This window comes from Manacus candei, unplaced genomic scaffold (assembly GCF_025592945.1).
Source record: "Manacus candei isolate 608988 ecotype Guabito, Panama unplaced genomic scaffold, ASM2559294v1 h1tg000002l, whole genome shotgun sequence".
Lineage (NCBI taxonomy): Eukaryota > Metazoa > Chordata > Aves > Passeriformes > Pipridae > Manacus > Manacus candei.
The window spans coordinates 15344435-15371796 of NW_026138050.1; the positions used below are offsets into that span (position 1 = coordinate 15344435).

Sequence of the window (27362 nt, forward strand, 5' to 3'; positions counted from 1 at the left end):
GCCATGTTGCCGGCCCTCCCTCCCAGGCCGGGCGGGGGCTGCCGGGACGGGGCGGTGCCGGCGGCGCGGATTGGTCCTCCCTGATCACGTGTCCCGGGGCGGCCCCTTCGCGTGAGGCGTGGCCGCGGTGGTGGCCGCTGATTGGCCGCGGCGCGCGCGGCCCCGGCGCGAGGGCAGCGCCGCCCACGTGACGCGGGCGCGGGGCTGGAGCGGGGCCGGGGCGGCCGCGAGCGGCGGGTGAGTGAGGGGGGGGCGGGGGCACCGACCCGACCCGGCACCGGCACCGGCACCGCCAGCCCGGGGCCCGCTCAGCCCCCGCCCGCTCACCGGGGTGTCCGGCCCTCCCTGCAGCGGGAGAACAGGCGGCCCGAGCGCAGCCCCGGCCCCGGGAGGTGCAGCCCCAGGCCGGTGTTTGTGCCCGGGGATGCTGGGCCCTGTCACAGACCGTCTGGCGGGGACGTTTGGGTTCCCTGGCTGCTGGATTTCCTTCAGCCCTTACGCATGGAGCGGTGTGGTGTGAGGAGGGAGACCTGTGGATGGACAGGAGGGGCAATGGGAGGCTGCCAGCGCTGGAGGGAATTCTGGTGCAAGGACTGACTTACTCTTTCTTTCTCTCTAACAATTGCAGCAGGCGCTGGCAGCACAGCCCTCTGTCATTTCCCAGGAAAACTCCCAAACCAAAGGACTTGTCCTGCTGCCAACAACCCCCGCCATCCTCAGCCAGCGGTGCGGTCCCTCCGTGCGGCCGGACAGCCCTTCCCCGATGCAGAGGGAACGATGCCGTGAGGGCTGGTGAGCCCTGGCCAGAGCCATGACAGAGCCCCACAGGGTGTCGTTCACCACCCTGCACGGCCCCCTGAGCAGCAGCTTCCTCAAGAGGTCCCGCAGGGAGGACGGGGAGCAGCCCCCGGAGCCCGAGCCGACGGCCACGGCCGTGCGGATCACACTGACCCTCTTCGAGCCCGACCACAAGCGCTGCCCCGAGTTCTTCTACCCAGACCTGCTCAAGAGCTGCCGGGGGAAGGTCAAAGGGAGCTCCTCAGGTGACAAGGTGAGTGCCCTCCTGGCCTCTGGGAACCTGTGCCGTGCCTGTCTCAGCGTTGCTGCTTTGGGAGCTGGTTCTGTGTTTGCTGGGGGGGGGAGGAGGGTACTCGAGCATCCCACAGGCAGGAGAACTGATGTCCAGACAGGATTCCTTGTCAGGCCACGCTGTGTCACTCCTTTGCCTTGGCTGGAATTTTGTGTTGGAAAGGTGTTGTGTTGCTGGCAGGCTGTGGGATGTAAAGCCTGTTTAGTTTAGAAAGGACTGATCTGAAGTGGGGTTTGGTACCTGGCCTGCTCTTCTCCGAAGAGGACCAGAGGAGGGGTGTTTCTGGAGTATCTTTTTGAGGACTGTGCTCTGCTGCACATCAATATTCACACTTCAGTCCTTGGTATCTCCTTATGGGTGGGGGATGTGGTGCTTTCAGGTGTTACCTGACAGTTCTCTTTGCTGTCAAAAGCCATTTCTCAGGAAACAATGACATGCACACTCCTGCAGAATCTAAACTTTGTATTATGAGTTGTTTTCTATGGAAAGAAACTTACTGGATTCTACTAATTTTTACTGCTGCTCTTCAGAACTGATTACAGTCAGGTAGGGTTTAATGCTGCTTATTTTTAGAGGTTTTTTGGTAGTTGGGATAAACAGACAGGTACAGAACTAGTTGAGAGAGCACCCAAAACAGAGACACTCTCAGAATTACAGAGCGTTTTGTGTTGGACCTTCAAACCCATCTTGTTCCACCCCCTGCCATGGGCAGGGACACCTTCCACTAGCCCAGGTTGCTCCAAGCCCCGTCCAACCTGGCCTTGGACACTTCCAGGGATGGGGCAGCCACAGCTTCTCTGGGCAACCTGTGCCAGGGCCTCCCCACCCTCACAGGGAAGAATTCCTTCCCAATATCCCATCTAACCCTGCCCTCTGACAGTGGGAAGCCATTCCCCCTTGGCTTGTCCCTCCAGGCCCTTGTCCCAAGTCCCTCTCCAGCTCTCCTGGAGCCCCTTTAGGCCCTGGAAGGGGCTCTCAGGTCTCCCTGGAGCCTTCTCTTCTCCAGGGGAACCCCCCCAGCTGTCCCAGCCTGGCTCCAGAGCAGAGGGGCTCCAGCCCTTGGAGCATCTCCGTGGCCTCCTCTGGACTCTCTCCAACAGCTCCACGTCCTTGTGCTGTTGGTTCCCCCATATCTGGAGGCAGCTCTGCAGGGGGGGTCTCACCTGAGGGGGCAGAGGGGCAGAATCCCCCCCTCCCCTGCTGCCCACGCTGTGGGATCAGCCCAGGGCCCGGGGGGTTTCTGGGTCCCAGCACACACAGCCAGGGCATGTCCAGCCCCTCACCCACCAGCACCCCCAGATCCTTCTCCCAGGACTCATGAGGTTCCCATGGTCCCACTTCTCCAGCCTGTCCAGGTCCCTCTGGGTGTCCCATCCCACCCTTCAGGTGAGTGAACACACAGCTTGGTGCCATCTCCAGACACACTGAGGGTTGTGCTCCCCCCATCCATGTCCCTGAGGAAGACATGGGACAGCACTGCACCAAAGCCTGTCCCAAAGGCTGATTTGACTGGTGCTCCAGTCGGGATGGGTTTAATTCATGGTGTTTTGGTAGCAGCATTGATTCTGATGGTTTTGTGTCTTTTATTTTTACAGAAGAAAGACCCAACCGATCCTTTTAATGATGAGGAAAAGGAAAGACATAAAGTGGAGGCTCTTGCAAGGAAGTTTGAAGAAAAATATGTAGGTGTTTGTTCTTTCTCTGCTGTTATTCCTGGGGGTGGGCAGTGCTGGTTAATGCTCCTGGCTCTCAGGTTCCTTTTCTCCCCCAGTCCTTTATCCTGGCTGGCACGTGCTGATTTTTATGTTCCTTTTCTGTCTCAGGGCTGCAAAAATAGTTCAGATTCGTTCTTAAGTCAGATGTGCCTGATTAAAGCGAATGACATGAATTAAAGTGAGTGGCAAATCACTTACTGTAATTGATAAAATTTAATTTCCTTGAGCAAAAATTCATTTCTAGGCCTTGTTGCTGTGGCAGAATGGAATCTGCCAAGTCTGTGAGCACAGGGCTGTGGTGAATCCACTGCCCTCAGGGCAGTGCTGCCTTACCTGCTTCTTTCTGTTCTTCCTCTCACTTTTGCAATAAAACCACATTGTGTTTTACAACTGGCACTTTTGAGTAGCGAGTTGTACGTTGTCTCGTGATCCAGGTTTGACCCCTGGGTCACCCTAACACACTCTGTGTGTGTGTGGTGCCTGCAGTACCCAGTCTGTACTCACTGTGTAGCAGCTATATAAGAGCAGTCCATAGGGAAGAGCCCTGGCAGGAATGCTGAAGGGGTGCAGACCCAGTTCAGCATGAAGCCTGCTGGCACTAAGTCAGCTTGGCAGGCAGTGATTTGTTTAATTTGGCTGCACTGTTTTGATTCTGTATGGAAAAACCTAAAACTGGATTTACCACATCCTGAGAGTCCAGTGGGATGTGTTAACCCTGCTTTGGTTCTGCTGCAGCTCATTCTCTTTCCTGTCCTGGAGCCAGTGTCTGTGTCCTGTACTGGGGCTGTCCCTGTGGTAGCTGCAAAAGGGAGATGATCACAGTGTCAGTCTTTGCTTGTTTAGGGGGGGAAGAGACGCAGGAAGGACCGGATTCAGGACCTGATTGATATGGGGTACGGCTACGACGAGTCCGACTCCTTCATCGATAACTCGGAAGCCGTGAGTGCTGGGGTGGGTGTGAGGGTGGGGAAAAGGGACAGCCTGGGCGCTGAGCTGGCACCTCAGGGTCAGCCAGGAGTGTGCCAGCACTGAGGAAGGAGAGATTCTGGGGCAGGAGGATGCTGGTGAGCATTCCACAGCCTTGTCGGGTCTTGGGGGAGCACCATCTCTTCACTCTCATGAGCAGTGACAGGACTGGAGGGAATGGCATGAAGCTGAGTCAGGGGAGGGTTAGGCTGGATATCAGGAAAAGGTTCTTCCCCCTGAGGGTGGTTGGGCACTGACCAGGCTCCCAGGGCAGTGGGCACAGCACCAAGGCTGCCAGAGCTCCAGGAGGGTTTGGACAACACTCTGAGGGACAAGGTGGGGTTGTTGGAGTGTCCTGGGCAGGGTCAGGAGTTGGACTGATGATCCCTGTGGGTCCATTCCAACTCAGGATATTCTGTGATTCTATGAATCCCACTCCATTTTCCAAACAGTTCAGCTATGGGATAAAGTAACAAAACTTCTAGTGCCAATAAACTGTTCTCTGTTGTTTCCAGTACGATGAGCTTGTTCCTGCTTCTCTTACTACGAAGTATGGAGGGTTTTACATCAACTCAGGGACGCTGCAGTTCCGTCAGGCATCTGAGTCTGAAGATGACTATGTCAAAGAGAAGAAGAAGAAATGTCCCAAGGTCAGCAGGGCAGCTTTCTCAATTATTTCCTCTGTTAGAGCTCCCTGCATGAGTGTGTTGATATTCAGACTGGGAGAGATTTGTGACTTGGTGTGTCCAAAATAGGGATGAGCGCTTGAAATCCCATTGTGTCCCTATATTTCATAGTAAAATGAAGCATGTCTGGTGTGGCATGGATGAAACTCTGGTGGAGTTGCCTGGTTCCTAGAGCAGAGGTGGCAGCAGCTCCCTGTCACCCTGGAAGTCACTTGGCATGGTGGTGGTGAAGAGTAGAAGCTGGGTGTGCTGTCAAAGGCCAGAACTGTGGTGATAGATGTAGGGGGCTTGGGTTAATGTGTCCAGTGCTTTGAAATTCTTGGGAAAGGTCCCAAAGTGTCACTGGGAGTGCTGGTAGTGTTGTGGGAGACTCTGATTGTGACTTGGCTTTAACCCTCTGCAGAAGCGGAAGTTGAAAGATGGAGGTGAAAAAATGAAGAAGAAGAAAAAAGATGATTCTTACGACAAGGAAAAGAAATCCAAAAAGTCCAAGTTTCCAAAAGCTGGGTAAGGAGGCGGAGGAGGGAATTCTTGCTGCTTGACACCTTGCTTCAGGGTGGCTCAGTAGGACCTGTTGCAGTGTGGGGTGGCCTGAATGCACTTTGCACAAACCCTGGCAGGAAAACCCCCATTGCTTCCAAAGTGGGAAAGAAAGGCAGGTGATGATCAGGGAAGGAGCACAGCTCCACAGCAGGAGTATCCAAGCACAGACAGGCACAGCTGGCTGCAGTGTTGATGTTTGATGGAGTCTGTTTAGATACTGAGGGTGGGAACTGAGAGTGGAGAGAAAGACAGCAACTGTTGGGAAAAAGTTGTGAGGGGAAAGGCAGGTGGGAAGGGCTTGGACTCGGGGCCATACAAGTGCCAGGCTGGCAGGGAGGGAGAGGTTAGAAGGCTGTGTTGCTGCTGTTGCTGGGCATTTGCACTCCTGCCCAAAGTATTTCTTGGATGAGCACTTGGATGAGTGCTCAGCTTTTTTGCAGCTTTTGGGCTGTAAAATGAGTGAGTTTTCATTTTGTTCTAAGTCATCTTGTGCTGTTGCTCTGTCCTTGCTTTTGTCTGCCCAGCCTTTCTGTTTCATTGTCTGTATGTTGCTTTTGACTATTTTCCTGCATTTTCCTCCTGTTTCTTTTCCTTCTTCCTGTAACTGTTCTTTGTGATTTCTTTTTCCCTGCATGGATCTGCTTTTGGGCAACACCAAACCATGTGTGACATGGTACCTCCAGGGTGTGATTCTTTCATAGCGAGCAAGGAAAAGGAATTTGCTCTCCTGGTCTTAATAAGCAAAAAGCTTCACGAAATTCTCTTGCTTCAGTTTCCTCTGCACTAGTGGCTCGTGCATTTCCCAATCTTCCCTGCTGGAATAATACATGTAACTAAATAAAAGTTTATTTTTGGTGGAGGTGGTTTAAACCCCAGCACCTCTCTGCAGTGAGGCAGGACAGCCTTCCCTTCTCAGAGATGAACAGGCAGCGTGACCTTAAGAGGCTGTAGAACACTTTTCCTGGTGTAACTGGTTGAGAGGCTAAGACTTTCCAGGGAATTGGTGAAATGGGGTGAAGGTATCGTTCTGCTCCTTGGTCTTGTGTTCAGTTCCCTTTCCTCCTCCATACTTTGTTTGCAGCTTCACAGCATTAAATGCAAGTAAGGAGAAGAAGAAGAAAAAATACTCTGGAGCTCTCAGTGTCAAGGAGATGCTGAAGAAGTTTCAGAAGGAGAAGGATGCTCAGAAGAAAAAAGATGAAGAGCAGAAAGTGGTGGCTCCTTCCCCAGCAGACCCTGCGGGCCCGAGGGAGGCAGAGGCGATGCCGGACCCTCTGCTCTCGCTCTTCGGCCACGCCAGTGACACCGACCTGCTCCAGGCAGCCACAGCCATGGACTCCCTCAGTGACCTGGACCTGGAGAGGCTCCTCAGCGAGTCCCCAGAGGGCAGCCCCTTCCCTGATGTGGAGGATGGGAGCGATCCTGGGGGCACAGGCTTGGAGCAGGATTTCAAGCAGCAGCCATCCCTCCCTGAGGGCCTCCCACCCCCGCTGGAGAAACGCATCAAAGAGCTGGCTCAGGTATGGCAGGGAGGGACACTGGCACTGCTGGTCATTGGAGAGGGGACAGCTCTGCTGGGTTTGTGTGGCAGGGACAGAGAACATTCCACTGGGGCAGTTTTGCAGTGCCACTGGGGTCACCCCTTTGTGTCACACTCTAAGGTACTTTCTTGAAGGCCCAGATGTCAGGGGGTGTCAAAGTCTGGGCTTTGTTGTCTACTGAATGTACCACACCTGTCAGGATTCCTTCTTTATCTCTCTTGGCAAAGTATGGACCTGATGCAAGAGGTAATTTCCAAAGTCAGTTTAACATGAATGAACCTAAATGTGCACTAGTGGGGCTGGAGGACTGTTTTGGGCTGAGGTGGAGTTAATTTTCTCTATGGTAGCTGGTGGGCAGGCACTGATCTCTTCTCTGTGGGAACCAGTGACAGGACTTGAGGGAATGGCCTGAATTGTGGCAGGGGAGCTTTAGGCTGGATATTAGAAAAGGGTTCTTCCTCCACAAGGTGGTTGGGCACTGAACAGGCTCTCCAGGGCAGTGGGCACAGCACCAAGGCTGACAGAGCTCAAGGAGCATTTGGATGATCCTCTTAGGCACATGGTGTGACTCTTGAGGATGGTCCTGAACAGGAACAGGATTGGGCTTGATGGTCCTTGTGGGTCTCTTTCAACTCAGCACATTCTGTGATTCTGTATGGGGCTGGTTTGGATTTTTGCTGAAAACAGTGTTGATAACCCAGGGATGTTTTTATTATTGCTGAGCAGTGAGTGCTTACACAGTGCTGCTCCTCACCCAGCACTGCCAGTGAGGGGGCTGGGGGTGCCCAAGGAGCTGGGAGGGGACACAGCCAGGACAGCTGATCCCAACTGAGCACAGGGATATCCCAGAAACATGGGGTCATGCTCAGTGTACAGAGCTGGGGGAAGGAGGAGGGGGAATGTTTGTTTTCCCAGGTCACTGTTACATGTGATGTAGCCCTGCTCTCATGGGGATGGCTGAAAACCTGCCTGCTGAGGGCAAGGGGGAATGAATTCCTTGTTTTGCTTTGCTTATGTGGCTTTTGCTTTCCCTATAAACTTTTTAGATAAACCCACGAGTTTTCTCACTTTTACCCTTCTGGTTCTTTTCCCCATCCCTTGAAAGGGAAGTGAGTGGCTCTGTGGGGCTGAGTTGCAGGCTGGGGTTAAACCATGACAAGGACAAATTCCACCATAATATCTTTAATATGCTGTGCTGCTCAGGACAGCAAAGTGCTGCACAGTGCTCTGTAGGTAAAAGAAGAGGATGCAGCTGGAAAGCATCACCAGTTCTACAGCGTGAGAAGGCCTGGAAAGCCCTGTAGATGGGGCTTGAGGGTTTGCTGAAGCTGTTTCCCATGTCACACACAGGCAGATGCCTTCACAGGGCACCATTTGACATCTCCCACATTGGAGCTGCTCCACTGGCAACTGGAGTCCTTTACCCACCTTACCATTTCGAGGTTGAGGTACCATTTAAGGAGTGGAATATATTAATTTCTAGAAAGGTGATCCTCTGTCTGTTCACCAGTAGTTCCTCCTGCAGCTGGACTCCTGTGGGACTCATCTTCTCCCAAATGTGCTGTGCTCTGAGGTGCTCCAGTCTGTTTTGGAGAAGGAAAACATTGTGTGCTGGTCAGGGATCCCTCTCCTGGCATGTCAGAGTGTGCTTTCAGATTTGTGGGGCTTCTCTGGTGTGAGGGCTGACACCACCAGCCTGTCAACAAGTGCTGAGATGTTTTGCTCCTGCTACTGATGTGTTTTTGAACGTTGATTTTAAGTCATAAACTTGCTCTTGGACCTCTGTAGTGGTGTATGTTTTGCCCTCTGGGGCACATCAGTTTAGAGCACCTCTTACTAAGTAAGAGATACTGAATAACTCCTGTTACTGAAGATAAGCTGCTGTTAGAGAACTGTTCTGCTGAGAAATTACACAGTGGGGGTGAGTAGATAGAGGGGAAGGAGGAATTGAAGAAAGTATTGCCACAGCTGATAATAAGAACAGGCTCTTCATGGATGTTTCTATTTCAGAAAGTGCCAAAACAACTCTTTCTAAATATATCTGAGTTAAAGGAGAATGTTTTGGAGGCTCCCATGATATCGGGTTAATTGTTATTGTGTTTCAAGACAGTGTAATAGCTGATTAGCCACATTTTCCTGCTTAGATTTTTTGTTGCTGGACTGTGTATGTTAGGAAAAGACACCAAGGAAGAGATAAGATTTAACAATCTCTGTGTCAGTTGGGATTTTGGGACGTGGACTGTGTTGCAGGTGGGAATGAAGAGGTGCTGTGCCTCTGTCTGAGAGCCAAGTCTCTTCCCAGCAGGTGGGAGCATCTCCTGAGTTAAATGGAGCTTCCAGGCATTTCCTCTTCTATTTGAACTGATTCCACTTTAACTCTCTCTTCTCTTCCTAAGATAGTTTTCCTGTTGAGGATTCTCCTTAGCATTGAGCCTTTTCCTTTGGTATCACCAGCTGTCTGTGACCTGCTGCTGGCAGAGAGGAATGTGCACCTTCTGGGCATAAATTAATTGTTTGCCAACCTTGGAATGGCAAATCAGGGGATTTCAAAATCATGCCCTCTCCTGGTCTCCTTTTCACTTTCTGGATGTGGTGCCTCGTGATGAATCCCAGTTTTGTTTATATCCCCACTCAGAAGAGACTGAAATCTCTTGGCAATTTGCTACTATCTCATTCATCTCTTGGAATTATTTTCCTGCTGGACATATTTTTCATGGGTGTGATTTTTTTGGGCAGCACTGTGTGAGCTGCAGTCATAGCTCAGGAAGCTTCCTGACCAGGACTTTTTCTTGTGGTTTCCATGGTGTTAACTGGGAATAACACATCCCCTGTGGCTCTGACTCTTTCTGTTGGTTTCTTGGCTTAGTTTCCAGATTGATCTAGAAAACCTGGTGATGAGTCCCGTCAACCCTCATTAAATGTGCTTAGGATGATTTTTCCTGTTCCAGGGACAAGCTCTGTGCTCACATTGCTCAATCCAACAGCTCTGCTGTGAAGTTAAAGCCATGCCCTGAAACTGTTGTTCTTCCCATGGGAAGTTTGCTGAAGAAGCCAGTTGCTCCCAAGCCATCTCCTTTGTCCCATTAAAAGGAGGAATCTTCACTCCAGAGTAGTAAATCCAGTGCATCTAGAGGGGAGAAGCCAGAATGGGAAGGTCTGTGGTAGGACCTGGTGTTACCAGGTCAGGGTTGGACTTGAACTGGGGAGTTGTAAGAGGACAGGGCACGATCTCCCTTCTCCTGTCAGTTGTGGCAGCTTTTGGGTGGTGCAGAGTGTATGGAATAAAACTGTGCTTTGTTTTGCATTGTTTCTGTGGTGGTTTAGAAAACACTCAGTTGCTTGTGCCATCTGTGAACTGCTGCTGACTTGTTTTATTTACCAACTTCCAGGCTGCCAGGGCTGCCGAGGGAGAAGGCAAACAGAGATTCTTCACTCAGGATATCAACAACATCATACTGGAGTAAGTGCTGCCAGCATGGAAGGGTGGGAAAGGAGAATTTTGGTAAATTCAGGAGCAGGTTTAGCAGGAGATCTTGTCCTTGTACAGGTCTTCCAGGCAGAACATGCCTAGGAAGACAGGAAAATCGCTTGGAAATGGCTTTCAGCTGAAATATGCTGAGGTAGGAGAATGTTGGAGGGGATATATCCAGGCTTCCTGTTCTCAAGATGATGCTTGATATTTGTGTGCCTGAATTTGGTCACTTGACTTGCGAGTGTAGCTGGATGCAAGAACAGCAAATTTTTCCCTGTCAGAAATATCAACCATGTTCTTTGCTATGTAAGTTATATGCAGTATAGAATATTTTATAACTGGGATAAGGCTTCTGTGTTCTGGCTCTCTGGGCAGACTGGAGGAGCTCCATTCCTGCTCTGTGTTTTTGAGGCCCCAAATTACAGAATGCCAGCGTTGCTCAGGCAGCTGCTGGTAGATAGATAATGGCTTCATTCTTCTGCAGGTGCCTGGAGAAGGCTGCTGAGTGCACAGGGCTTTGTGATCAGTGTAATAATACTAACACACAGGCTTTAATTTCATTAAGGTTTATCAAGGCACTTGCAGTGAACTGCTGGAGGGAGGTTTGGGACTCTCATTTCGAGGGGCGATTCCCACCTTCCAGCGTTCCAGTGCTGGCTGCACACAGTCCTGGTCTGATGTCAAACTGATCACTTCAGCCACAGTCAGAGGAGGTTTAGATGGGTTTGTATGACTTTGCTGTAGAATTGGGGTCAGGACAATCCCAGACATGAATATAAGCTGAGAGAACTCATTGAGAGCAGTCCTGGGAGAAGGATCTGGGGGTGCTGGTGGGTGAGGGGCTGGACATGCCCTGGCTGTGTGTGCTGGGACCCAGAAACCCCCCGTGCCCTGGGCTGATCCCACAGCCTGGGCAGCAGGGGAGGGGGGGATTCTGCCCCTCTGCCCCCTCAGGTGAGACCCCCCTGCAGAGCTGCCTCCAGATATGGGGGAACCAACAGCACAAGGACGTGGAGCTGTTGGAGAGAGTCCAGAGGAGGCCATGGAGATGCTCCAAGGGCTGGAGCCCCTCTGCTCTGGAGCCAGGCTGGGACAGCTGGGGGGTTCACCTGGAGAAGAGCTCTGGGGAGAACTTCTTCTGGCCTTGCAATACCTAAAGGTAGCTTAAAAGAGAGGCAGAGTGACTTTTTACACAGGCAGATAGTGATAGGACAAGGGGAAATGGTTATAAACTGAAAGAGGAGAGATTTATATTAGAAATTCTTCCCTGTGAGGGTGGTGAGGCCCTGGCACAGGGTGCCCAGAGAAGCTGTGGCTGCCCCTGGATCCCTGGAAGTGTCCAAGGCTGGGTTGGACAGGACTTGGAGCAACCTGGGCTAGAGAAAGGTGTTCCTGCCCATGGCAAGGGGTGGGATGAGGTGGTTCCAACCCAAACCATCCTGTGATGATGATGATGATGGGAATGGTGAATCAGCTGGGGTTTTTTTACATTTATTATTGACACTGAGAAGTGGCTTAAAAAGCCAGTCTCTCAAGTTATGTGTAACTGTGTAGATGGGTTTGGCACACACTGACCTCTCTAATCTACTCTCTGGGAAGTAAATTGAAACCCAAGGGATGGGGTTTGATTCCATATTGTCCTGAATTAAACTGCCATAGCACTGACATAACCAGTGTGTAGTTCTGCACATTGCCTGACACTCCTTCACTTCAACTGCCAGGGAGAGCTGCAGGACAAGTGAGAATGCTGACATCCTGTTGTTCCTTTTCTGCTCTGAGACCAGAGTGAAAGGTACAGCTTGGGATAAAATGCCTGAGTCTGTTGATTCTAGAACATAACGAGCCTCCATGCAGTTTGGCTTGTCCCGTGTCCCTCTCTCCCAGCTCCCTGGGTTGCCTCAGAGTGTTGTGGATGTTGCTTAGGGAATCCCTGCCAGATTCCTGGTGATCACTGTGTTTGTTTTTTCCCTCAGCATAGAGCTGCAGACCCGGGAGCTGAGCAGCCAGGTGAGGTCAGGGGTGTATGCACACCTGGCTGCCTTCTTCCCCTGCAGCAAGGACACCCTGGTCAAGAGGGCCCGGAAGCTTTATCTCTATGAGCAGGTGAGGGATGGGCAGCACAGCCCTGTCTCCTCTGTGTGTGTGTGTGTGTTATCCCTGAGCTCCAGGGCTCAGCTGCTGTCCCCTGACCTGGTGGTGTCCTGCCCTGAGCACGGCTCAGGCACAGGGGTGTGTTCAGGCCTGGCCAGGGCTCGCCCTGCCAGGTTTGGGGGTCGTGGCTGGAACACCCCAGTGGAGCCTCAGTGTGTTCTGTGCTTGCTCTAGGGCGGCCGGTTGAGGGAGCCCCTGCAGAAGCTCAAGGAAGCCATTGGCAGGGCCATGCCAGAGCAGGTTGCCAAGTACCAGGAGGAGTGCCAAGCCCACACTCAGGCCAAGTTTGCCAAGTAAGCTCCTTGTTTGCTCCTTCTGCACCTGTAGCTTTTTCCAGCAGGCTCCCTGTGGCCTGAAGGCTGCTCTCCTGAAGTTTATTTACCTCCTCTTTTTGTTCTGTAGGCAAAAATTGCTGATGGGCATTGGTTGGCCTAATTAAGCTGTGTATGTTCTCTGTGCTGTCTGTGGCAGTGCCAGCTACAGCAGCACTGATGGGACCAGAGCTTGACAGAAGTGTTCCACGTGTGCAGGCGTGTCTTTGAGAACGTGGCAGCCTGGGAACAGCCAGGCTGGATTAGTCCCATGGTCTCTATTACAAAATATTGGGAGATTTCCTAACCTTGAGCCCTCAGCTCAGCTTGCACCCTAAGCCAGAGATCGCTGACTGCTGGGACCTCTGACCAGTGCTGGTCAGACATATTTAATCCTCTCCTTGTGCCTCTTGACTTCCACATTTTCTGTCTCCATTTTAGGATGCTGGAGGAGGAAAAGGACAAGGAGCAGCGAGATCGAGTTTGTTCTGACGAGGAGGAGGATGAGGAGAAGGGAGGGAAGCGCCTCGCGGGGCCGCGGAAGAAATTCCAATGGAATGACGAAATCAGGTCTGAATAGTTTAGATATTAAGCAAACCCTTGACTTGTCTTACTGTTTGCAGTTGGAAGTGAAGCGTTTTGGCATCTGTACCTTGTTTTCAGAGCTGATCACCTGTAAGAACAATCAGCCTGGAGGTTTGTGGCACACGGTGCTATTTATGGAAGCCACTATTGCATTTAATAAATGTCACCCTGAAGCTGATTCCAGGCACAGGCCAACTCTGAGAGAGGTGCTAAGACTGTGCAGAGTCCAAAAGAGAGTGAGGGATCTTTGGGAACAGAAGGAACTCAGCTGAATTGCTGAAATCCTGCAGCCAAGACTCTTAGTGCAACCAGGTTGTGGTTGTGGAAGCAGTTAAAGCTGTAGGGGATTGCTGCCTGGCACCAGGGTCTGACAGAGAAGGGAGTGTTTGGAGGAGGGGACATGACAAAGGGTAAAAGGAGAATCAATCCTGCTGTCTTTTTCGTCTTACTCTGGAACAAATTGAGGTGCTGATTGGTTTAGGGCAAAGCCAACTTCTCTTCCTGCCTTCTCCTTGCTGGGAGGTTCAGTTCTGTGGTTATTAATGGTGCCAGTGATTCTGGCACTGATTTGCTGCCTCAGCTGTTTCAGGAGAATAAAATGGGAAGGGGGAACAAGACTTTTCTCCCTGGTGGATCAATGTGTGTGCATAGACAGAGCAAGGAGCCTTTCCCTTCCCCTTTCTTGGGAAGGCAGTGCAGGGTCAGTTGTTTTAGGAAGGTGTTGTGCAGGGCCAGGTGTGTCTTGGTGTATTTATCCAGCCCTGGATAAAGAGAACGAGCTCCAAGTGGGAAAAGTTAATCTGCGTAACTGTATTTGCAATCTTCCTGTTCTTCAGGGAGCTGCTTTGCCACTTGGTGAAGATTAAGTTGGATGGTTATGACCTTGACAAGAATAAAGCTCAGTCTCTAGAGGATTATGTGAAGACCTTCCTAGAAGGAGAGGTGAAGCCCCTTTGGCCAAAAGGCTGGATGCAGGCCAGGTGAGCAAGAATCAAGTTGTGCTGCAGGGATTCCTTGTCCTAAGGGACCTGGGAAGGTCGTTAGTTTTACCCCTGCTCAGGAATGGCTGGATTCAGAGTTAGGTCAGAGTGCTCAGGGCCTTGGCCTGTGGAGTTTTGGGGGTCTCCAAGGATGGAGATCACCACAGCATCTCTGGGCTCCTGTTCCAGTCCTTAATCACTCTTCATGAAATCTTTTCTCTTTATTTCCAATCAGAATTCCCCTTTTTGCACTGAACTGAATACTCCCTCTTTTTGCTCTTTACTGTACACCTTTGAGAAAGGTCAGTCTCTGTCTTCTCCATGTCTCCCTGTCCCTACTACTCTTTAGGCAGTGGAAAAGTGCTGTTAGGTTCCTCCTCGGGCTTCTCCTTTTCCAAGCTGAGCCAACCCAGTTCCCTCCACCTCTCTTTGGCTGTCACATGTTCCTTGGGATGGCTCCAGTTTATTAACATCTCTCTTGTACTGTGGGGACCCTGAAACGGGGTGCTGTGTCCAGATGTGCCCTCACAGGTGCTAAACAAGGGGAGTGCTCACACCCCCAGGGTACAGTTTGCCAGGACACCTTTGCAGCAGTGGCTCAACTTGCCCACCAGGACCCCCAGACCGTTTCCTGGGTACCCCATGGTACTGCCTGGGGTTGTCCCATCTCAGCTGCAGGACTTTGTGCTGGTCTTCCTTGACCTTCACAAGGTTTGTGTTGGCCCCTTTATCCAGCCTGGGAAAGGCCCTGTGAATGGCAGCCCTGCCCTCCAGCATATTCTCCCCCCTCCTCCCTTTTCACATCACCCCCAAACTTGCTGAGAGTGCAGGTCAGGTTGTAAGTTACAACAGTGAGTAGCTTTGGCCTTGTTTTGACCTCTGATGGATGCCACTGGCAGGTAGAGCTGGCACTGAGATGAGGCTGACTGGCCTGGCTGTGGTTTCTTGACTCTGTATTCCAAAGGATCACTTTGTAATCACAAAGGATACATTTTTCAGGCATTTTGGGAAGTCTTCCCTGGAGTATTCCCAAAAAAGGCAAAGCAGAAAGTTTTAGGGGCTTATCAGGGAGTCAGCAGTGTAAATAGGAACTTGGTGTGGTTTCTTTACCCTTTCTGGGGTCCTCACTGCTGTTTCCTGCTCCTTCCCACCCTCCACCATCCCTGCCATTGAGCTGGCAGTGGCAGAGAGCCACACAAATGGCAGAGAGTCATTTTCTGGCACTGTCATCATCTCCTGGCCTGCTTTTTTTTGCTCAATGCTTTTAAAGAAAGGACAGCTGAACAGTTTTACTGCTGGAATCTTTAAGGTTCCTCCCAACCCAAGCCATTCCATGGTCTCTGTCTCTTTGCAGTTAACGAGCTGGGCAGTGCTGTCTTCTCTCTACTGCATTTGCTTTTTGGGTTTCCTGGGGGATAAAGGAAGTAGGTACCAGCTCTTAAGAGCAGTAAGTATGAGTAGCACAGCACAGATCCACTTGGAAAAGTCCATGGCTGTTTATTGCAGTTGATTGTGCACATGAAGCACAGGACTGCGCATGGTTGTAGCGTGGTGGTACAGGAGCTGAAACAAGGCATTAGGAGGTGGGTGAAGATTCCTACTTAGTTAATGAGGATATTATCAGGTCTTAGTTTTCCAAGTTTTAAAATCTCTTTTCGTTGAATAAAAGGAAAATAAAACCTTTCACCCCTTGTTTGTCAGTGAAACTGTTGTCAGGCATTCAGGTGTTCACCTAAGACTCGGTGTAGGAGGCTCTTCCAGTGGAGTTAACTACAGAATGACTCAGTAAAAGTGGATTTTCTGGTTGCTTTCCAATGGCTCAAGGACAGTGGTTTCTCCTGCTGGGACTTGGAGTTGGACTTGATGATCTCTCTGGGCCCCTTTCAACTTGAGATATTCTATGACTTTGTGGTTTAAAGACAGAGGATGGAGCGACAGCCACACAGAAGGGGGCAGTTGGTGACTCTAGAACTGTAACAGTTTTCTGAATAAGTCAGCTTGATTCACTGTCTTCATGATCACAGAAGCTCATCTTTAAGAGGAACTTGAAGGTGGACAGAGTAGCAATTTTGTGTAAGATTTTAGAGAGGCCCTGCCATGAGTCTGTTTCCTCTGTTAACACTCAGAGAGGATTAATGGAATATGAGGTTAAAATAAGCTTGCTTTTTAAAGAAAAAGGATGACAAAAATCTGTTAATATCAGACAGGAATTGTATTCCATTCCAGTACTGAAGGTGTGTTTATAACTTATGTGAGAATGCAGCTGAGGGCAGCTGGTTTGGGTGAAATAGGACTCACGTGAGATTCTGGTTTCCTGAGCCTCAGTAGTGCAGGGTTGGGATGAAGCTCAGCCTCAGTTGTGCTCAGTCAGTTGTTCATCAGCCTGTGCTGATGTAAGAACTCCCCTCAGCTCTTTGCTGGCAACACAGACACAAAGTGAAGGCTTCTCACCCTTCTTGCTGTGTGAGGCAGGGGAAGGGAACCTTTCTCCCTGGAAGTTGGTGAAGAGCTCTTGGATGATCTGTGAGCAGTAGCAACCCGCCTGAGTGGTGGTTCTGCCTCTCCAGTTGGATTTTTAAACTGGCAGAGCTTTTTCCTTAGTTACTGTCCAACAACTGCCTTAATGGCCTTTCCAGTGCCTACAAGCATAGCTCCCCCGAGAGGGAATTGTGTTGGGAGTTCAGGAGGATCTTCCTGGAAAAGGGATGAATATATTTGCTCTCTGTGATGTAATCACTAAGTCCCCTGCTGTACTGAGCAGCTCTGTCTCCAGTGATCCCAGCTGCTCTACTGGGTCTTGCTGGATATCACTTCTCATTGCTCTCTTCCCTTCTTAGGACACTGTTTAAGGAGAGCAGGCGTGTACACGGACACCTCACATCAGTCCTGTGAGTATCCCAGCATTCCTTTGGAGTGAGAACTGGTGCAGTCCGTTCCCTGGGGCCTGGGTGGATCATGCAGGAGCACCTGAGCTTGGCTCCCCACAGATAGTTCAGCACTGCTTCATTTGGGGAGGTCTAGGGAGAGCAGTTTGTGTGTGATATCTCCCAGCTCCACCTTCCTGAGGTGCTTTAGCCTTTGAAGCCAGGCTGCCTCCTGGCCTTGTTCAGCAGCCTCTGTGCCAGGCCCTGGTTGGCAGATGGAGGTGACACGGAGTGTGATGGTAGCACTGGGATTGTTGCTGCCTGTTCAGTTGGTCCTTCCTGCAGTCTGGATTCCCTCTTTCTTGTTGCCTGGTTAAAGGAGCTCAAACCAGTGAAAGTGGGTGGCAAAACCCAAATATCCAGTTGGACAGGGGCTTTAATGCCAAAGGGTCTCATGGATCTTGCTGGCAGTGGATAATAGATGATGCCACAGATTTAGGCTCATGTCTTTTTGACACACAATCCTGTTCTTGGCGTTGGATGAGCGAGGGGAAGTGTGAGGAAGAGTATGAAATGGAGTGTAGAGTCATCCTTCCCTCAGCCAACCATTCCAGCAGCTCAGGGATGTCTTGTACCAGAGATTGCATCTGACCAGGCCAAATGGTCTATTCTCTGTGGATTTGGCAGATGCTTTTGCATCCTTAACTTCTTCTGGGAACCTAAAATAACTGTGTACCTTCTCCACAACAGTGTCTGTGCCAGTCTCTCTCGGGGTGTTGCTGTAGTGAGGGCAGCAGTGGTGGTGCAGGACGTGCCTGTGAGTGTTTCACTGCTCTGCTGCCATTCCAAGACTGCTCCACTTCCTAATTCATCCCCTGTGTGGGAGTTGGGGCTTCCTAGAGCAGCAACCAGATATCATGTGGTTTTGAATCCTAGCAACCCGAGATGCTGCCTCTGTTCCCTTGGGTCTTGGCAAAAGGCTCAATGGATCATCACTAACAGGGCCCAGGTGTTCTCCCTCCTTGGATCCTTCCCTATGGGCATTCAGTGAGTTGTGTTTCTTTTGTCTCCCTCAAAACAGGGCGAAGAAAAAAGTTATGGCTCCTACTAAGGTGAAAGTGAAGGTGAGTTCTGTTTTCTGGTTCTCGTGGTTGGCATATGCCAAGAGTCAAATGACTGCCACCTCAAATCCTGTGTTTGAGCCTCGTGTCTGTACATTAGGTACTGTGAAATGGCTTTACTCAGTATGGGGGTTCAACAAACAAGTAGAACAGCAGCTAAAACTGATGGCAGTGGCAGCCGGGAGGGAGGTCAACAGGCACAGAACGTGTATTCTGCCTTTCATCCCCAAAGTGGGAACCTTCCCTTCCCTTTTCAGCAGTAAACCCTGTCTCTGTTCTGACTGTGCCTTCTCTTGTGATTTTGTTCCAGGAATCTTCCTGCAAGGCAGATAAAAAGCTGTCGGTGTCTGTTCCTTCAGTGCACTCGAGCAGCACCTCGGCCATGTCTTCAGAGCCCCAGGGAGGAGCTCTGGGCATCAGTGCCCAAACCAGAGAACTCTTGTCCCTTGGGACAGCCCAGGCAGCCAGCAGTGGCACTCCTGCTACCTTCAAGGATGACTCCTTGGATGAGGACCTAATTCACAATCCCACCTCCTCCCTGGAAGCAGTCTCTAAGGAACTGGCTGTGCTGAACAGCAGAGCGGGAGGGAGCCCTGACTTTACTCTTCCTGCACCTCCAAAAGCTCCACCAGAGAAGATCCCAACTCTTGCATCCTCAGAGGAGAAGAGGACATTTCCAAAGTCCAACCCTTCCCCTACATCTTCCTCTGGTTCCCTCCAGTCTCCTCTAAATTTCCTGGCTGAGCAGGCCCTGGCGTTGGGCCAGTCTTCTCAAGACAAGAAGACAGAGAACTCTAATTACAAAGAGCATTCCTGCCAAGCCTCCCCCAGCAAAATCCTTGCTGATGCCCACCAGGCTAAGCAGAAGCACCACAGCCTGGTGCGGCCCAGCCACGGCCCCCAGGCCCCCGCGCCGGTGCCCGGCTCCCAGGTGAAGGTGTTTCACCCCAGCACTCAGCTCCAGAAAACCTTCACCTCCCCAGCTCCCTTTGTCAAACTGCAGAGCCCCAAGTCCTCCTCGCCCCTGCCCCAACGCTCCCTCCTCCAGCAGGTCAAGTCATCAACCAAAGCTCAGAGCTTCCATTCCTCTGCGTCACCAGGCAGTGCTCCCAACCCCAGCGGCTCCCACAAGAGCCAGGGCTCATCCTCAGCATCTCTCAGCTACAGCGGGAAGCACTCGAGCGGCTCCAGCTCTTCAGGACAATCCTACAAATCGCCTTTTGTTGCTGGGTCCCTCTCCAAGCACGGGGCTTCTTCCAGCAGCTCCTCCTCTGGAGCTTCTGCAAACCAGGGCAGCTCCTCTGGGGCGCTGCTGCCCGGCCCAGCCCCTGCCCCGGCTGTGTCCGCCCGCCCGGCCTCCAGCTCCTCGCTGAAGAAGCCTCCTGTGTCCCAGAAGCTCACTCTGGTGGCACCTCCCGGGGGCTCCAACGGAGATTCCAGCGGGGGCACCCAGGGGGTGGCCAAGCTGCTGACCTCGTCCCTAAAGCCAGCGGTGGTCAGCAGCACCGCAGCCTCTACCTCTGTGCCGGTAAGGGGGCTGTGCCAGCCAGGAGAAAACATGGCCTGGGGCTGGCCAGCTCCTGCTCTGGTCAGACCTGCCATAGGGGAGATTTCTAAAGCATTTCCTGAAGTTCTTGGATGACTGTCTGGATTTCAGTTGCTTAGCTTGGAAGTCGCAGCCTTTGCCAGGGGCTTGCACTCCCCAGTTCAAGCTTTCATTTTCAGCTTAAAAGAACAACTAAGCAGAATTCTTTGGTACCTTCCAAACTGCAGTTTTTGCACAGGCTGTGTCATGTTCCTGCCTTGGATTTGGGGGTTATGGGGACAGTAGGGCTCCCATTTGGATTAAGAGAAAGTGCAGTAAAGTAGTTTAACACAAGAGCTAAAAGTCATTGTGTGAACTAAAAGTATAATCATCAATTTGTTATTAGTTACATCTACAAACTTGGCCTCCCTTAAGTTACTGCAAGTCATTTTAGTATTATTGCCACTTTTTTAACAACTGGCTCATACATAACCTGTGATAGGATCCTGGAGTCATTAAGGTTGGAAAAGCCCTCCAAGATCGAGTCCAACCATCCCCCAGCACTGCCAACCACTAGACCGTGTCCCCAAGTGCCACATCCACGTGGCTTTTAAGTCCCTCCAGGGATGGGGACTCCACCATACCCTGGGCAGCTGTGCCAGTGCCTGACCACCCTTTCCATGAAGGAATTTCTTCAATATCCATTTAAACCTTCCCTGGCACAACTTGAGGCCGTTCCCTCTCATCCTGTTCTTTGTTCCCTGGGAGCAGAGCCCGACCCTCCCTGGCTCCCCCCTCCTGTCAGGGGGTTGCAGAGCCAGAAGGTCCCCCCTGAGCCTCCTTTTCTCCAGGCTGAGCCCCCCCAGCTCCCTCAGCTGCTCCTGCTGCTCCAGCCCCTTCCCCAGCTCCATTCCCTTCCCTGGACTCATTCCAACCCCTCTGTCTGTCTTGCAGTGGGCTCTGATTCTGAGCTCTAAGCTCCAAATGCCTCCCCACCTGCTTTGGTGCTTCTCTCTGCCCACTTTCTGTTCCTTCCCAGTTATTTCTAAAGCTGCTGAAGTGATGTTTTTGGAATGGAGTTCAGTGGCACACTGAGGAATTCAGGGTCTGAGTTTGTTGGGATACAGTATCTCATAAGGGACTCCCAGGTTACCTATGCAGACTTTAATTATTGTAATATTGTATTACTTAATAGTATAAGGCCCTTAATTTTTATCTATGGGAAAAAAGTAATAGTTCCTAATGCTGTCGTATTCATTTGTAGTTGGCTGCTCATCTCTGCCTTCCTTTGGGCACGTGGGAAGAGCTGGACAATTCAATAAGTGTATTTAAATGGGCCTTGAAACCATGTCCTGCTCAGCCCCTGTGTGTTTTCTGTTACTGGGAAGCATTCCCAGTGGTGCCTGTCTCCATGGGAGAGATCCCAGATAACACTCCTGGTGCCTTGGGTGCCAAACCTTGGTGCCTTGAGTTGTCAGGAGTGATGTGCTGCCAAAATGGAGTAGGAAGCATCCCCCCTGGAATGCAGTGTGGAAGCACAGGCAGTGTGGAAGCTTTTTCTCTGCACAGTTCTAGAGCAAGGAAGTAATGGAGGCAAATCCAGCGTGGCCACACTTAGAAGAGCTGGATTGCCAGTGTCCTGAGCACGTCCTGATGGCCTCAGATGTTGGCAGCTCTTGGGCCCTGACTGGGAGGGTGCTCCTTGTGAGGAGGGATTCTTGAGCACTCCCATTTTTTGCAGATTTATAAGTATGAATAATGCTCTGCCTTGGTTTTCCCACTCCTGACTGACCTTTTCCATTGCTTTTCAGAAAGGAACTAGTGGAGCTGTGCTGCTAACCAGTTCTTCCTCCCTAAGTGTACTGGCTCCATCCTACAAGTCGAGCAACCCAAAGCTGCCGGCTGCCCTGAGCTCCACCCCGTTAGGTATTATCTCTCCTATTCATTCCTTCCCTCTCCATGTCATCTCCTTCAGCTCCGACTCCTCCCCAAAAGCAGGAGTGTCAAAGGATGCCATAGTCACGGGACCCGCTCCAGGGACGTTCCACCACGGCCTTGGGCACAGTGAGTATCCCCTGGGCACACTGGTGTTCCCCGTGCCTGTGCTGGCAGATCACAACTGCCATGCTCTGCTCTGCTGACCCGCTGCAGACCCACCCATCTCTCTGGCTGCTGCTTCGTGCTGTAGTCCCTGCTTTTACATCCCCAGCAGTTACATTTGGAGAACCTTGAGCACGTCCCTAGAGCTAGCCCAGAAGTCCCAATAGCTCTAAGCTAATTGCTGCAGCTCCTCTGCTTGTTTCTGCCTTCGATGTGTATTTGTTCCTTTTTCCCTCTCCTTTCTTTGTTTTTCTCTCTAGGTCTTCTGGCTGGTTTGCACTCCAGCCCCCACCATGCAGCGCCACTCCCACACTCTGCCCTGTCCACTCATTTACCACAGAGTTTGCCAGGTAACTTGTCAGTGTTTGTCTTCTGCCTCGTGAGTCGTCCTCTATCTCAGCAGGTCCTTCCTTTAGGGCTCAAACCAAGCTTGTCTGTGTTTTCCAGCTGGTGGGGTTGTTGCTAAAGCCCTCAGCCTCCCTGAGGCACAGAGGGGCTCAGACCAGAGAGGTCTGGTGGAAGGTGTTCCTGCCCATGGCAGGGGGTTGGACTAGATGATCTTTAATGTCCCTTCCAACCCAAACCATTCCATGACTCTGTGCTTAGGGAGAAATTCTTCCCTGTGAGGGTGGTGAGGCCCTGGCACAGGTTGCCCAGAGAAGCTGTGGCTGCCCCATCCCTGGGAGTGTCCAAGGCCAGGTTGGACAGGGTTTGGAGCAACCTGGGATAGAGGAAGGTGCCCCTGCCCAGGGAAGGGGGTGGAACAAAATGTGCTTTACAGTCCCTTCCACCCCAAACCATTCCATGATTCTGTGACTTCTGGAATGATGAGCCCTTAGTGTTTATAGCAAGTGTTGGTTCCTGGAGATACTCAGAATTATCCTGCCAGGATAAAAGCTGTGCCTGTTTGTGCACAGCCTGCCAGGACTGCCCTGGAATGAATATTCCGGCTTTGTGGAGTTTTGTTCCTGGTGACCTACATAAGATGTGTCAGACCAGAATGTCTTGTGTCTGTGCTCTGAGCTAATTGGCATCTCCTTCACAACAAGTTTGTAGTGTAAATGCAGAGACTTGCTGGTGACAACATGATGATCTGGCAGTTGAGCCTGTTCCTGCCCCAGCTGATGCCTGCAGAAGTGATGCATAAAACAAGAGTTTTCCAAAGAAGGAGAGTAGTAAGGAAAATTGAAAGTCAGGGCCAGCAGGTCGGGCTTACCTGCTTTGGGGAGTTGCTTATCCCACTGGTAATTGCTATTTCTGCGTTCCCAGTCGTGTTCTTTAGCACTTCAGTGCAGTTCAGTCTCTTACTACCTGCTCCTGCTGGGATTGTCTTCCTGGGCAACTGAGCCTGATTTAGGAGTGGGTGTTTGCCTAATCCTATGGCTGTCAGGCCACCTGTGGCCTCCTGGAGCAGTCATGGAATAAAATGCCCTTGACTGCTGAGCGTGGTGTTTGTTTGCTGAAGAAAGAAGAGTGTGTTGTGCGCTGAAAATGCAAAGAATTGGTTGTCTTTGCTTCTTTTCCTGAAGTTTGAGGTGGGTTGTTGTGCCACTCCAGTGTGGTGAGGTTGAAGAAGGCTCTAGTGGTGATCACTGGTGTGACAACCCTTCCTTCCTGTTTGTAAATTCACATTACTGAGAGTGAGATGAGTGTGATTTGAACGTGGGTCGTGGAATGTGTTCTGTGTCACTGAGGAAGAGTTCTTTGCCCCATTAGTTGAGGGAATTTAGAGTGGTTCCTTCACTGTTGCTTATAGGGGTTATAACAAGAATTTTTGATGGACTCTACAGCAGGATGCAGTGCCAGGAGCTGTGAGCAGACAAAAGGTCACTGGGAATAAGTGAAGGAAAACTGACCACGGATACAACTTCAGCAAGGACTTGCTTTCTCACTTGGTGTTTTCACATAAAGATTAGAGGCTGAGCCTAGTGCTGCCATCTCTGAGAATATTCCCAACCTTGGTGTTCTGTAGAACACAGTAGATATTTAAGTGACCCCCCATAACCTTACAATGAATTAATGTGTGCTGTGGCACAAACTGTGGTTGGCTGTGTGAACATCTGGCCACAGCTGTATTGCTGTGTGTGAAAGCTGAGAGGACTCTGGTGTGGGGCAGTTTGCTGCAAATGCTGATGTCTTAATGAAAGTGCTTTTATACCAGTGTTCATCCACAAACCCCTGAGCAAGGAGCATCCAGTGCTTGCTTGTGTGCTGTCAGTGCTGCTGCTGCTGGTGGAGGTGCCTTTGTGCTGTTCTGGGGCTGGGGCTGGTTCTGCCTCTCGCTGCAGAAACGGGACATGCTGGGCTGAGCTCTTGCATGGAATGAGCTTCTCCTTGTCCTGGAGAAGGGGCTGTTGCTGTGCTGCTCGGTGCCTCTGCTGCTGAACTCCACATCTCAGTACTGCCTGAGATGTTCATCCTGGTCTGATTGGAGTTTTAATTGCTCCTGGAAAACTTCTGCTTCCTGAAGTTCCTTCCTTTTTCTCTCTTTAATGTTTTTACTCTTTTCCCTCCACACCCGCTCCCTTCTGTTCCATCAGTGGTTGCATTCCTGTGGTTCCTGTCACTATCAGTGGGCACCTAAAGCCTTCATTAAAAAAGCACCCAATAAAATAATCAATTCATTAATAAAGAGCCTAAAGCCCACCCTGACAGGAGGTTGTATGTAGCAAGGTGGGAGTTGATCTCCTCTCCAAGGTAACAGGACAAGAGGGAACAGCCTCAAGCTGTGCCAGGGGAGGTTCAGGTTGGACATCAGGAGGAATTTCTTCAAGGAAAGGGTGGTCAGGCATTGGAAGGGGCTCCCCAGGGAGGTGGTGGAGTCCTCATCCCTGGAAGTGTTCAAGAAATCACAGGACATGGCATTCAGTGCTGTGGGCTGGGTGACAAGGTGGGGATCGGGTTGGACTTGATGATCTTGGAGGTCTTTGCCCACCTCAATGGTTCTGTGATTCCAACAGTGAAGGTGCAGTAATGGGTTATTTCCAACCACCTTTAGGTGCAAGGCAGCCCCACCACGTATTTCTGGTTTCCTGGACTGGGGAGATGTGCCAGGGTGGCTTTAGAGAAGGACATAGGCTGACAAGTCCCCCAGCAATTGGGATCTGGGCCGTGGTGCTTTTTGGGGGAGGCCACAGGAGACCCTCAGTGCTCCCCGTGTCCCTCACTCAGAGCCTGGGCTGCTCCCAGTCGGGAGATGTCTCCAGTAACATCCTTTCCCTCTCACTCCTTGGTGCTGCAAGGGCAGAGTAGGTCTTTCTCTCTTTGCAGAGAGGCTTGGCTGTCCCAGCTCCATGGGGGTGATGCCGAACCCTCTTCCCACTTGGTTTTACTTTCTTTCAGATGCTTCTCAGCTTCATGGCAAAGGGTCCAATGCACAGCAGCGCAAGTTGTGACGCCTGCCAGGAGGGGAGCGAGAGCACCCATGGGATAAAACCAAGAGGGACAGGTCATGGACTTTGGATACCAGCTGTGTCTTTTCATTTCCTTTCTTTGGTCTTCTGTTTCTTTTTTTCGTACGACAACTGGAGAGACTGAACTGCGATGAGGAGCTCGTTGGTGCATCTGCTTGGAGGCTTCCAGAGCTGAGCCCCGCACGAGGGGCCACCTTGAGCCATGCCCCGATGAGAGAAGCATTTTGTAGCACTGTTTTATTGCTGCTGCCCTTCACGCATTCCCTGGCACTGGCAGGAGCTGGAACTCGCAGGGACACTCGGGTGTTCCCCGTGATTCCCACCCGCCTGTGTCTGCAGCTGCCAAGTACCTCCAAGTCCAGTTACCTCCTTGGTCTCCCCGTGGAGGGTATGAAAGGTGCTTCTTTCTTCTGCTTTGGATTTACTTGGGTAATTCTAGCACTGCCAGTGCTTTCCCAAAGACATTTGAGGAACTTCCCAATTGTACTATAAAACTGTGCTACAGTTAATTGGAGGACTTAACATTTTCCTGTGTGGTGAATCCAAGGAACCACCTGATGTTCCCCTCGAGGATTTAGAGAGACATTTTTAGATGCTGTCATGGACTTTGAGAATTCTACTTCTTTTGAGTTTCTGGATTTTTTTCCATCTGAAGGGATGCTTTTTTCCTGCTCAGTTTTATCCTCATTACCATCGAATGCATTGGATCGGATGGGACACTTCTCGGCATGTCACATGGATCGGAAGACATAATTCCAGTGCCTTTTATGGTGGAGCAAGAATGGACTAGTGACACACATTTCAGCCCTATTTCGTGTGCTCCTCAACCCTTTTTTAATCATTCTGTATTTAAAACGTATTCTGGTTTATTTAATAGAGCTTTTTATGGTTGCACATCAAAAAAAGAAAAAAAGCTGCACTGTCTGGACTTCAGTGGTGTCCTGGTGACTGAGCACAGTCCCACATCCAGCAAGAGCACCAGTTCTCATCCCAGTATGTGCAGGCGGGTTCCAGGCCCTCCCCTAAAGCCATTCTTTCCTAGGGTCGTGGGTTGGGATCTCTTTGGTGGGCAGAGGGAATGATGGAGATGAACCAAGGTCACTACTAATCAAAGGAATTCCAGAGGAAAAGATTGCTCTCCTCCATGATTTCTGCACTAGGATCATGTGCCCAGCACAGCTGCAGGAACAGGGACCAGCTACAACTGGGGGCTATCTTTTCTTGTTATATTTTTAACTTTTAGACCTAAATACTTCCCCTGAGCCCCCCCTTTCAGACCATGCAGGTTGTGGTTCCACCTGAGCTTCCTGAGGTTTGATTTCCTGCTCTCCCCTGCTCTGCCTTCTCTCAGGCCCCCACAGCCATGCTGGAATCATGCTGATCCATGTAGAATTTACTGGTATTTCAGGCAAAAGCTTGCAGCTTCCTCCTTGAGCTTTGGGGAAGGATGCTGACCCCGAGTATACCAGCAAATCTCTACTTCAGTTTTCCCTGTTTTATGAAGATCCAAGAGAGACTGTTTTAAGTTTGAGCTGATACCCAATTTCCCAAGATCAATGAATTGTATTTAAAAAAATACTTCAGCTCAGATTTCCAGTCTGTTTACAGCAAATACCTGGGTTGTAGCAAAAGAGCCAAAGACAGAACTCGTGTTGTTGGAACGAAGCCCAGCAGTTGTTGGTGGACTCTGAGCAGTGGATGTCACATGGTTCCCGTTGATCCTGAGAGGTGCTTTGCACCTTCAGCTTCCCCTGGGAGCTGAAGGAGCGTTGGGGCACTTGCAGGACTGGGGGTCTCAGTGAGTGACTCGAGGTACTGGTTCTCCTCCCTCTCTTTGCTTTCACTTGAACGCTCCTGCTGGGAAGTGTGGCCGGAGCAGAACGCCCTCCTTCTAGGAATTTAGCAAAGCCTCTTGCCTCAGGGAAATGTTTATTTGGTGGGAATTCTGCCGGATATTTTTTCTTTACGTGCTATAATGAGTGAGTGAATGGTGTGGAGCAGAGCTGCAGCAAGGCAGGACCACGCAGAGACCCTGCAGCTGAGGGGGAGCCAGTCTGGCATCTCTGCCTGGGCGAGGCCCTGCAGCGCTTCCGTGATGGGATGGGGAGGAAAGGCTCCCATGGCACTTACTGGGAATGGCAGTTCCTTTTGGGTGTAAGAGCTGTGGTTTACTATTCTATTTTTTTTTTTGTGTGAGTTGGGACTGTCTTGCTGAAGATGGTGGGGGTGGTATGAAAACTGTTAATCTTGTACAGAACAACTGAATAAATTGTTTCAAACTTTCCAAAATGCCTTTTTT

General features: G+C 50.9%; 1 protein-coding gene across 7 annotated transcripts; it reads left to right on the forward strand.

Annotated features, from left to right (window-relative positions):
* The first annotated feature begins 157 nt into the window (after positions 1-157).
* UBN1 (ubinuclein 1) lies at positions 158-27347 on the forward strand. Of its 7 annotated transcripts, XM_051780256.1 has the most exons (19): positions 158-237; positions 629-1051; positions 2686-2772; positions 3649-3744; positions 4287-4421; positions 4861-4964; positions 6082-6211; positions 6320-6520; positions 9931-10001; positions 11987-12116; positions 12339-12457; positions 12917-13045; positions 13897-14040; positions 16878-16928; positions 17986-18028; positions 18336-19553; positions 21362-21614; positions 21911-22000; positions 24993-27347. In XM_051780256.1, exons 2-19 carry the CDS (start codon positions 812-814, stop codon positions 25043-25045), a joined length of 3294 nt encoding a protein of 1097 aa, XP_051636216.1. In that variant the 5' UTR covers positions 158-237; positions 629-811; the 3' UTR covers positions 25046-27347. The 7 variants fall into 7 exon arrangements, with proteins under 7 accessions (XP_051636216.1, XP_051636211.1, XP_051636181.1 ...); XM_051780221.1 differs by having other exon boundaries at positions 159-237; positions 6082-6520; XM_051780251.1 differs by lacking the exon at positions 21911-22000 and having other exon boundaries at positions 6082-6520.
* The last annotated feature ends 15 nt before the right edge of the window (positions 27348-27362 follow it).